At 40.8% G+C, this 11,081-nt stretch overlaps 2 protein-coding genes across 2 annotated transcripts; both read left to right on the top strand.

Annotated features, from left to right (window-relative positions):
• Positions 1-1,918: 1,918 nt before the first annotated feature.
• On the top strand, positions 1,919-5,392 carry znrd2 (zinc ribbon domain containing 2). The gene is made up of 4 exons (XM_084373714.1): positions 1,919-1,979; positions 2,482-2,633; positions 3,666-3,750; positions 3,933-5,392. The coding sequence occupies exons 1-4, from the start codon at positions 1,964-1,966 to the stop codon at positions 4,373-4,375; spliced, it is 696 nt and encodes a 231-aa protein (XP_084229840.1). The 5' UTR covers positions 1,919-1,963; the 3' UTR covers positions 4,376-5,392.
• Positions 5,393-5,942: 550 nt separating this feature from the next.
• Positions 5,943-8,539, top strand: fam89b (family with sequence similarity 89 member B). The gene is made up of 2 exons (XM_084372814.1): positions 5,943-6,470; positions 7,307-8,539. Exons 1-2 carry the CDS (start codon positions 6,213-6,215, stop codon positions 7,592-7,594), a joined length of 546 nt encoding a protein of 181 aa, XP_084228940.1. The 5' UTR covers positions 5,943-6,212; the 3' UTR covers positions 7,595-8,539.
• Positions 8,540-11,081: the final 2,542 nt, after the last annotated feature.

Raw genomic sequence — 11,081 nt, 5'->3', positions numbered from 1 at the left:
GTAAGGACCAAATCACTTTTATTTTTGATGCTATCAGCAGGAAAGGCAACGAGGTATTTTCTTATTGGGTGATAATGTTCAGACATTTTTTAATTCATTCATTTGTTTTGTTATGCTCTTCTTTTACAGTGTCTTGAAAGAAAACTCCCCTATAGTCAAGGTGAGGTTCACACACAGTATACAGTTCAGTCAAGTCTGCTCTATTGTGAGCTGTTGGCTTGGACCCTGTGCACATGTACCGAGATTTAAAGTGCATATATACACAGCACTCAAAAGATATTCAGCCCAGTGTGCTGTGTTTTCTGTGTTATAAAAACTGAAGTTTAGGGATCATTTTGATATGTAATGGTGCATATTAGTTGCTGTGTTATTCAGTGTTGAAACATTTTGAGGTTATGAATTTGTATGTTTACTCTTTGTGTTTACTTATTTCCAGAGAGGATGTTACACTGGAGGTTGAGAAGAAACCCACAGAATGACAGAAAAGCAACGGGGGGAAGTGACACAAAACAACGAAGAAGAAGGATGTGACCGGTGTTATGAATCCAAATAACAATAAACTGAGCAATTGAAGAGAGTGAGACACTTTTCGACACACCAAGGAGGCAGATGTAACATCGGTTCCCTCACAGACTTAATCGTTCTTGTTTCTGTTGCTTAGCTGTAGAGGAATGAAGTATTTGGATTGCAAAATAGTACCAACATTTAGAGACCACAGACTTGTGTAGAACCACATACATAAATGTTCAGAATAAAGATCTTTTCACTTCACTTCAGAATACGAGCGGCAACGATAGGAAATCACTTCTAAGCTAATATAAACCACGGTGCTTTGGATTAAAGTGATGAACTCATGTTGAATGATTTTTTTTCTTTCTGTGAAATGCATCAGACTGTGTTTATAACCCAAAAAACAATAAAGTAATTATAAAAACAGAATTATTGTTTATGTTTGTTGTGTTTTTATTATTGGACCAGCACATTGTACTGGGAGGAAAAGTTTTAATCAAAATCAAATAAAATTTTATTTGTATAGCCCAAATTCACAAATCACAGTTTGCCTCAGAGGGCTTTACAATCTGTACAGAGACAACACCCTCTGTCCTTCGACCCTCGATTCGAGTGAGGAAAAACTTGCCCCAAAAAAAAGCCCTTTTAACAGGGGAAAAAAAATGCGGAAGAAACCTCAGGAAGAGCCACAGAGGAGGGATCCCTCTCCCAGGACGGACAGACGTGCAATAGATGTCGCATGTACAGAGCAGATCAACGAGATCACAATGTATTCAATTATAAGATTTTAGAAAGATGTCTGTATCAACACTCAACTCAGTCGCTTGTCAGAGTCGCACTTTCATCAACTGTCATACAGCAATTTGTTTTAATGTTAAACTAAAGAGGAAGTCTTGGAGTTTGTGACACATATTTTTAAGTTAAAATAACTAAATACCTCATTATTAGGAATACACAGAAGTATACGCATGTGGTTGCTAATTAATGAACCCTGACTGACCTGTTTACAGCTGAAAAATACGAGCTATGACTTTATAGCCATTATTCAGAAATGAAAGTAGACTTCTGGAAAGTAAATATAATTTCTTAATGTGTTAAGTCCTGATTTTTACAAATATTATTTCAGAATGTCTTTGTTATTTATTGTCTGCATTATTAATGTAATTATTAACATCCTTGACTGCCAACGTGGTAATAAAAGCTAGAAAAAAATAAAGTGGAGGATATGTTAGGGACACTTGCAGTGATGATCATACAGGTTACAGAAAATAGAGCCGATTTTTACTTTACTTTTATCAAAGTGGCTATTGGTTTTGTGAGGAGGAAGACTTTTCCAGCAGGAGGCAGTGTTGTGTCGTGAAGGAATGCAAAATGTCGTAAAACCCCACAGAAGAAGAAGAAAACACTCGGCGGCTCTGACGTCATCACGCACAACGTGTAGCACTGAAGCAACATGGACCTGAATGGAGGTTTGTGAACTTACTACCTGATACACAAGCTAACTTTGACATTTCTCCCAATTATCTACACTGTTGATAAATAACTAGTTTGGCGCATGTGTAGGTGATGATTCTCCTGTGTAATTTTATTGTTTACAAAGAGCTGTCGTCACCAACATATTGATAACCGCTAGCTGACGTTAGCCGGGTCGACTAGCTAGCTAGCTTAACATCATTTCCTAGCAGAGCACTGCGGCAATGCTAATCACGTTTAAATTCAACACAGGCGTTGACCAAAGTTTAACAAATATGTTCTAACGAGTGAAAAAGTCTATTAGCATCAAATTTATAAATGTGAGCAATATGCTAACAGTGGTAGGCAACGTAAACACACGTTAGAGCACTGCTAATGATGTTTAATAAGCAGTGTCACAGCAACGCGCTGAGTTATGTGAGGATCATAGTGATGTACAGTGTATGTGTAGGTGTGCAGATCAGTTCAATTAAACCACCATTTTGGTACTGACACCAGATGACGAGGACTTTGAGTGGGAGCCTCCGACAGAGGCAGAGATGAAGGTGATCCAGGCTCGCAGAGAGAGACAAGACAAAATCAGCAAGCTGATGGGAGACTACCTGCTCAAAGGATACAAGATGCTGGGAGAGTGCTGTGATGTGTGTGGGGTGAGTCAAGGGCCTTTTCGTGATGCGTTTGTGGTGGTGACAGTTCCTTTAATAAAGCAGAAAAAGGTGGCATATCAACAAGTATTTATCAAGGGAGACTGTATTGAAGTTGTAAATGAATATAAATATTTAGGTACAGTAATTGATGAAAAGCTGTCATGATACAAACACAGGTGTGATCTGTAGGAGAGGATAACAATTATTTTTATTTTATGCAGAAGCTTCTCAGTTGGTGTAGACAATCAGTCAATCTTTATTTGTACAGCCCCAATTCACAACAAGAGTTATCTCGTGACACTTTCCAGTTTAACAGTTCTCTTTAATTAATTTATTCACAGAGACAAAACATTTCCCCCATGAGCAAGCACTTGGCGAGAATAAACTTCCTTTTAACAGGCTGAAACCTCAAGCAGAACCAGATTCATTGGTGGGCGGCCATCTGCCTACACCGGTTGGGTCGAAAGACAGATAAATACTGGTTCTGTTTTATTTTGACTTTCTGCGTCATTGCCTGGTATTTTCCACTGGCTGTAGTGAACAAGAACAAACAGTCAGATTTGATAATAAGTCTAGCAAGAACACAGTATGTCAGTATGCTTTGTAAGACCAGAGTGGCACGGAAAGGATGGGCAAACTTCAATAAAATAAAACACCCTCTCTATGGTGAATGTGAGTTGTTACCATCAGGATGGAGTAAAGGGCACCAACTTTGAGGACCTTCCCGTGCCAAACATCATTTATATATGCCAGTTAAAACTCTGTTAAACAAATCCTGGTGATATTAGGTGTGTGTCACTTGCATTAAGTTTATTTCTATTCTTTATTGTTGGTGGTGATTTGAAGCACTTTATTGTTAAATGTCTGGCTTTGATTGTAAATGTTCTCTGTTGTCTTCTTGTTCAAAAGTCCAACTCATAAGATTGGACCTTTTAACAGTTGCCACAGACAAAAATAATTTCCAAAAGGATAATAAACAACTACTAAACTAAAGGTGGAGAAGTGTATTGAAACAAGTTGTTTGTGTCTTTTCAGACAATTCTTCTCCAGGACAAACAGCATAAAAACTACTGTGTCTCATGTCAGGAGCTGGACTCTGATGTTGACAAGGACAACCCTGGTACACACTTACACTCTCACATTTAATGCACACGAGTGATAAATACTCTAGCTGTCTTATCTCTTGTATCTTCTGTTCCATCCTCACACATTTCATTCATTTCTGTCTCCTTTCCTCCATCACTTCTCTTCTTGCCTTGAGTGTTGACATATCTTCCTTTCTTCCTTGTCCACTCCTCTCAGCTCTGAATGCCCAGGCAGCGTTGTCCCAAGTGAGAGAGAGACAGCTTGCGGCCCAGTCCCCTGCACCGTCCCAGGCCCAAGAACTCAATGGAGGCCCCAGCAACAGCCAGCCAAATGTGTCAGTTCCCAGACCGGAGCACTGTGAGGGGGCTGCCGCGGGAGGAAGAGCCGCCCTACCTCCACCCGCTGCCCCTTCTCCTCCGGTTCCTGCCTCCACCACGGCCCTAGCACCTGCTCGTCCTCCAGTTCGTCCTCCAGTTCCTCCCCAGACCGCTGCCATCCAGCCCGTGTTGCAAGAAGCAGAGGAAGCTGTGCTAACCAAACTTCGCTGGGCCACTACGCAGCTACAGAGTTCAGCCTCACTGGAGACGAGTATCCAGCTCTGCAGCCTCATCGCCAGCTGTGCCAGCTCACTGCGCAGCCTCAAGGAGCTCAGCCAGTAAAAGGTTGAAACTATGGATTGATGGGAATGCCGTTTCTACTCGCGTCTGTCCTGGAATACTGACTCTGGTTCGCTCTCGCTGACTGACTGAATCCTTGCATAGAGCTGAAGTCAAATTTGGTCAGGAAATGCACTTGAAAAAGGATTAAAATGTCAAAAGTTGCTCTTCAGGTGGCAGAAATATCACGTTACATGGTCTCTTAATGTTTGAACATTTGACTGTTTGTCAGTTTGTTAGCTATGACGATAAGAACGGAACATTTATAAACGCACATTCATCATTGATACTCATTAAAAACTATCTGGCCAATAAAAGAAAAATTAATCTACTTTACCGGATAAGAATGCATATTTCCATATTTAATTGGCTTTGATTAATCCAAAATGGCTGCTAACCAGACCTCTGGGAAAATGACCTTTGTTTTCTGATTGGTAAATCCCCAGTGCACAAATCCCTGTGCTGATTTACGACATACTACTAAACTGTAAGTCAAAAATTGAATCGTTTGGTAAATTATTGAACACAACATTTCTGTGATCAGATCCTCCCTGGTGCGTTTTTCTACTTACTGTTCAGACCGATTTCTCTCGTTTTCTGACCCGTCTGATAATGCAAAGATTGTCATTGTTTACTGGCAGTTCTAAGGTTTTTATTGTAAATATATTTGATACATGATGATGATGATGATGATGATGATGATGATGATGGTGGTCATGTGATTCAGTGAGGCAACGTTCAGGAGTCAGACCCATAACTCTTTATTCATTCAAAGACATCTAGAGCAAACAAACTGTGCACTGTACATCGATAGACGGCACTTCATATTAGATAAAAGCCAGCTTCAGTGTTGTTCGAGGCAGTTAGAGTTTTCTAATTATGTACCTGAATAAAGCTTGGCCTGTTCAGGAGCCCTGCGGTTTGTTGTTTTCCACAAGAGGGCGCCAAATGCAAAAAAAGCATAATGTTTAATTGGAAAACGCTGTATTTAAACAAGCACCAATAAACACGTGAACTGCATTTCTGTTCAAAATGTGTCCTGTGAATTACAGTTACATCTGCAGCCATATTCAACACAACATAACACTATTTTAGTGAGAATACTATTGTTGATGCGTTTATTTGAAGTTAATTTATTAGTCTACTTGTCTGCCCAATCAAAGCGTTATCTAAAATCCCAGAGTTGGGCTGCCTGATCTATATTTTAAGATGTTTGTTCTGAGATTCTGCTTGAATTCAGAAAGCCAAAATACTTGTATTAAGAATAATAATTTGCTTATGTTAAGTGTTTTTCACTTTTTACCTGCCAATCAAGTCTGATCTGAAGTAATTTGACTAAAAACATACATTTCTTTACCTATTTCAACCAACTTACTTTAAGATTTCTTGTCAAGTAAAATTATCTCACTGCACTGGCAGATGATTTCACTTGTTTTAAGTCCGTGTCATGTATTTCTTGTATTTAGAGTACATTTTTTGCAGTATTTATAAGGAGCTCAGCAGTCACTGACAGCCTCCTTCTCCCTCGGGCTGTATTGGGGCGTGGCGCGGTCACCGGCGGGCGGAGCAGGGGGCTGTCGGTGAACTCTCCCACACAAAGGAGAGGAAACAAAACAAAGCCAGGAAGCCTGACATGAACACAGGACTGACTGCTGCTGGAGCGCACTCACATCCACAAACCTGGGACGCATTATTGACTCGCTTTTCCCTTTAAAAGCCGATTTCCAAGTCTCTGGACAGCGCTGAGTTCTGCTGCAGTGAGGGAGGAGATAAGCACCTTTGGGTGATGGTGAGGAGCGCGTAACGCACTGGACTCCTTCGCGTCTCCTTCAGCGTCTTGATGATGAACGGGAGTCGGTGCGGCGCGGCGGACTGTCCGGTGGGCGGTGTCCTCTCGGTGGAGGGGCTGCCGCCGCTGCCCAAAGGCCTGAGCGGCATCCTGAACTCCAGCGGCGGGTCGTGGCGGGACATCGAGAAGGTGCACAGCAAGAGAGCGCGCATCCAGGCCGACATCAGCCGGGGCGGCGGGGACGCGCCGCGCGGTCACAGCAAACCGTGCGGACTGGACGCTGCTCTGGCGCTGCTGCGGAAAGAGATGGTAATGACCTGACTGTCTGTTTGTATGTCTGAGGTATGGAAGTCCATCACTGCCAGTTAAAGAAGAAGAAAAAAAAAAGATGAAAACTTAGCTGGATGAAAAATAATCACGAGTAAGTCATAATTATGGGATAAAAAGTAGAAAGTGTGAGATTGAAAATATGCATAAAAAGTCATATGATAATATGAAATAACAAAAGTCAAAATGATGTAATGAAAAGTCAACATTGTGAGATGAGACTGCATACGTATGAGATAAAAGTCAAATTTGATGACTTTTTTATGACATACAAAAATCATAATTATGTGATCAAATTCAAATTTAAGAGACACAAAAGTCATAATTATGACATCCAAAAGACAAATATGAGATAAAAGTCATAATTATGTGATAAAATTCAAATTAACGACACAAAAAAGTCATAAATATGAGATAAAAGTCACCATTATGACATACAGAAGACATAATTATGCGATAAAATTCAAAATTATTTGTTTTTCTGGCGGCAGTGGGCTTCCATACAGAACAGCACAAATCACTGCTCTGCAAAGAAAAGTTGTGCAACTGCCATTTTCTGTTTTGAACAAACCTGTATTTAAGTAACTATTTACTCCATGTCCACTTGAATAGAAGTTTTTTCCATGACTTTCAACCACATCTCATCAGTGGAAAGAGTTTGTTCAGGTGTCAAAGACACGGATCAATAGTCATGATGTGAGCTGAGAGTATTAGTCAAACTATTTCTGAGGCCAAAAATGAACTTTCACACTAAAGTTCCTCCTAAAGTTTCCTCATTCGTTGGTTAATCTCTGATGTTTTGTATTTGTGTGCACCAGGTCGGTCTGCGTCAGCTCGACATGTCTCTGTTGTGCCAGCTGTGGTCTCTCCGCGAGGCCATCCAGGAGTACAAGGGCTCCACGCTTCTGTCTGAGGCCTCTTTCAGTGCTGATAATGGATACTCTGAGGAGGAGGAGGAGGAGGAGGATGAAGTAGAAGAGGGAGAAGAAGAGGAGGAGACAGGAGTTGTGTCACAGCCTTCTTCTTCCTCTTCGTCCTTGTCTCTGCCTCCACCCAGCGGCAACTCCAGGGACCAGTGGATCAAGGACTCCTTTCATATTCCCTAATAAAGACGCACAGTATCACATGCATGTCTTGCCCAGTATTTAGCCTTATCCACATTCTTCTGACACTTTTGTCAACCAAGAATGACTTTATTTGGCATTTCACTGATGCTGTTGGAAGTGTCTAACACGATGTGGCCTTTGTGTTGTTATTTTTGCGCTTGCTGTATTTGGCTACAGTGTATCTTAATATCAGGTTTAATATTTAGCTTCAATACACATGAACAGCCATCTGATAGGACGAAGGAGCATGAAGTGACTCATCGGGGACTCTTACAGTCGTCTAAAGTGTTTTAAAAGTCTGGATTCATTGAGATAGATTAAAGTTTTACTCTCTGTTGTTGCACTTGTTGTTTTGTCAGGATTGGTAGGTCATGTAAAGTTTCAGGGTTTAAACAGGGTCCAAAACTTAGTGTCTGACAAGGCAAAATTATCTTCAATGATGGTTATGCTCAAGTTTAAAAGAGTATATTTGAATCCCCCATCACATAGTTTATCTGGCTATGGGCCAATCAAATGAAAGCAAATCAATGGCTCTGTAATCCAGGCTGTTGACTTTCTGCTTAACTTGCACTACCTGACTATGTGCTGAATTTGCATTTTACCGCATCTGGCGTATGTTGAAGCCGATTACAACAGAAAATAATCAAGACTGAGGCGTGTGGCACCAGATCTTATCAGCTCTCTGCTCTTCATTGCATAATCTACATGCTGCTACATGCTGCTTGGCGTTAAAGTTAAACGGGTGGAGTATTTCAAAGAATTATTGTGACATCTCTGACTACAAGTGTGGGATGTAACAAGGCTTCAGACTCTGTTTTGTAAACTGAATAAGATGATTTTTCTTACCACATAGCATTCTCAGCCATTCAGCATCACATATAAACTGTCTTGTTATTAATTCTGAGCGTCTGACAATTTTTTCTGATTAAAAGATATTTAAATCCACTAGATCTCTTGATTGATTTTTTTTTTTTTTTGTCAAACAATGGCCTGTCTCGCAATGTTTAAGAAAGTCAGAAAAAAAATGGATCCTAACCAAAAGTTAATGGTGTCTATTCTGGGACGAGACCCATCCTCCATCCAACCTTCGTGGAAATCCATTCGGTAGTTTTTGTGTAATCCTGCTAATAAACCAACCAACAAACTAATCACTCAACCAACCAACAAACCAATCAAACAAACAACAAACCAACTGAACAACAAACCAATCAACCAACCAACCAGCAAACTAATCACTCAACCAACCAACAAACCAATCAAACAAACCAACCGAACAACAAACCAATCAAACAAACAACAAACCAACCGAACAAACAACAAACCAACGGAACAACAAACCAATCAACCAACCAACCAACCAACCAACCAACTAATCACTCAACCAACCAACCAACCAGCAAACTAGTCAATCAACCAACCAACCAAACAGCCAAACAACAAACCAACCAACTAACTAACAAACCAACCAACCAACTATCCAACTTACCAACAAATTAATCAATGAACCAACCAACCAACAAATGGACACGGGCTAAAAAACAAACCCCTTGGCTGAGGTAGAAATATTGAACTTTAACTGTTCCCAAATAAGGATTTTTTTCGGTATTTTTTATCCGTATCTACAAAATACGTTGTACAAGGAGTAGGACTATCAAACAGAAGTGGCGCTGTCTGCCCAGTAGAAACGTTTAAACAGTCTTGCATTGAATCTCTCAGACAAAGTTTATTACAGTTCTCTCGACAGGCAAATAGTTTGGTAAAGCCAGTGAATGACAGCGTTTCACCACAGACGTACACAGTCAAATATCTGTATTTGAATTAAAGGTAATCAGGGGATGATATTGCCACTTATGACCAACAGAGGACACACTGTCTCTTGTTAAGAGGAAGACACTCCGGCAGGCCTCCTCTGAGGCCGCGTTGAATCATCAGAGTGGAGAAAAACTCTTTGCTGTGGACGGAGCAGGAATGAAGGGGAGCGACGTTTGAGTAGAAAGTCCCATGCTGTTGTCTATTTATAATCAACATATGTTGTGGTTATTGTTAGACGCTCTCTGCCTGTCTGTCTCTCTGTGCATCTGCTGCTGTCTTCGTCACAACACATGTTTTTGTGGTGTGGATTATCACCTAGGATGAATGTGGGTTTCTTACTGTTCTCCTATTATTTCTTCTCACCTGTTCGTCTCTCGTCATCTCTTTGTTTTGTTGTCCATCAATTACAATCACACTGCACAGTTACTGTAGGAATAATTAGTGCACTGCAGTGAGTGACTATTTAGAGCGGAGGTCTGTGTGGTGGATGTCAGCGGGGAGAGCTGGGAAGGACAATAAGTGGGGCAGCTGCAGTACGAAGACTGGGGAGATCAGTCTTTCATGAGAGGAAATACCCCCAGGTTAAATAAACATGTGTGAATACTATTCAACCAAGGGAAGTAGTACCACAAGGAAGGACATACTTTACAAAGGTATGCATTAGATTCAAAGCAGAAGCTATGGTGCATCAGTGGTGGACTTCCCTGCAAAAGAAAAGCAAACAGCTACTAGCTTATTTATGTTAACAGACTACAGTTCGCCACCAGGCTAGGGTTAGGGTAGCAGATAGCAGAATTCATACGGCCACTCAGGGTGGGAAACTTGAAATCTGGGATAATGATATGTTGCTGTGCTCCAGGCTGCAAGTTGTACAAAAGTAGGGAATCTGATAAATTGTTTTCTTTTCACCACTTTCTGATTGATCAGCAACTGAAAAGACAACAAATAAGGAAAATCTGGAGGGACATCGGGCCGTATTTCAGGGTCAAACAACACATTTGATAACCCGTTAGCATTTAACCACTTTGTGTTTCACTTCTAGGCTTAAATAAATGTGTCCAAGATGCGCATTGATATTTTAGATTTAATGTATGCCTTTTCTGTTGAATCATATGACACTATCGAACAGTCGAGTTAGCTAGGAAGTCGTTGAATGCTAACGTAAGCTGATGTCTAATGGAAGCTAACGTATCAAATATGTTGTTTCACCTTGAAATATGGCCCGATGTCCCTCCAAATTTTCACCATTCATCTTCAATCAGAAAACGGTGAAATAATTTTTCAACCTGGAGTACAACAGTACCACAGTATGAGTCGATGTCAGAGGAAAATGGCCACCGTATGAATCTATTGGGCTCTCCAAGAGGGCACTGGCTGGGTTTTTTTCTAACATGGGGCACCAGGTCGGGTGATTGCTGGTGGTGAGAGCAGTCCTTCGTGACTGGAAATACCCCTCAAGTAAAACAAAAAAACAAATGTTATAATTCAAAGGCCTGTTCTAGATTTAAAGGCGTAACATCAAACAACTCAATCAAAACTTCACTAAAATTATCAACAAAAAGTGAAGGAATAACAGTTCTGACATTATGACGTCTATGTATTGTGTTGAAAAGCATGCTTAGCACGCTAGCGTCAGAGCGATGTAAACGCCAACACTTCCCCGGTGTTTGAGCTC

The sequence above is a fragment of the Pagrus pagrus genome, assembly GCF_965226575.1.
Source record: "Pagrus pagrus genome assembly, chromosome: 14".
In the NCBI taxonomy this organism is placed as follows: domain Eukaryota; kingdom Metazoa; phylum Chordata; class Actinopteri; order Spariformes; family Sparidae; genus Pagrus; species Pagrus pagrus.
The sequence above is the reverse complement of the archived record's forward strand: the minus strand, read 5'-3'. Positions and strand labels throughout refer to the sequence as shown.

What these genes read in the sequence shown, in the direction of transcription:
- fam89b (XM_084372814.1), top strand. Translation starts at nt 6,213, where the DNA reads ATGATGAACGGGAGTCGGTGCGGCGCGGCGGACTGTCCGGTGGGCGGT. An exon ending in CGCTGCTGCGGAAAGAGATG is followed by an intron (nt 6,471 to 7,306) that starts GTAATGACCTGA and finishes TGTGTGCACCAG; the next exon opens with GTCGGTCTGCGTCAGCTCGA.
- znrd2 (XM_084373714.1), top strand. An exon ending in AGTGCTGTGATGTGTGTGGG is followed by an intron (nt 2,634 to 3,665) that starts GTGAGTCAAGGG and finishes GTGTCTTTTCAG; the next exon opens with ACAATTCTTCTCCAGGACAA. An exon ending in TGTTGACAAGGACAACCCTG is followed by an intron (nt 3,751 to 3,932) that starts GTACACACTTAC and finishes CACTCCTCTCAG; the next exon opens with CTCTGAATGCCCAGGCAGCG.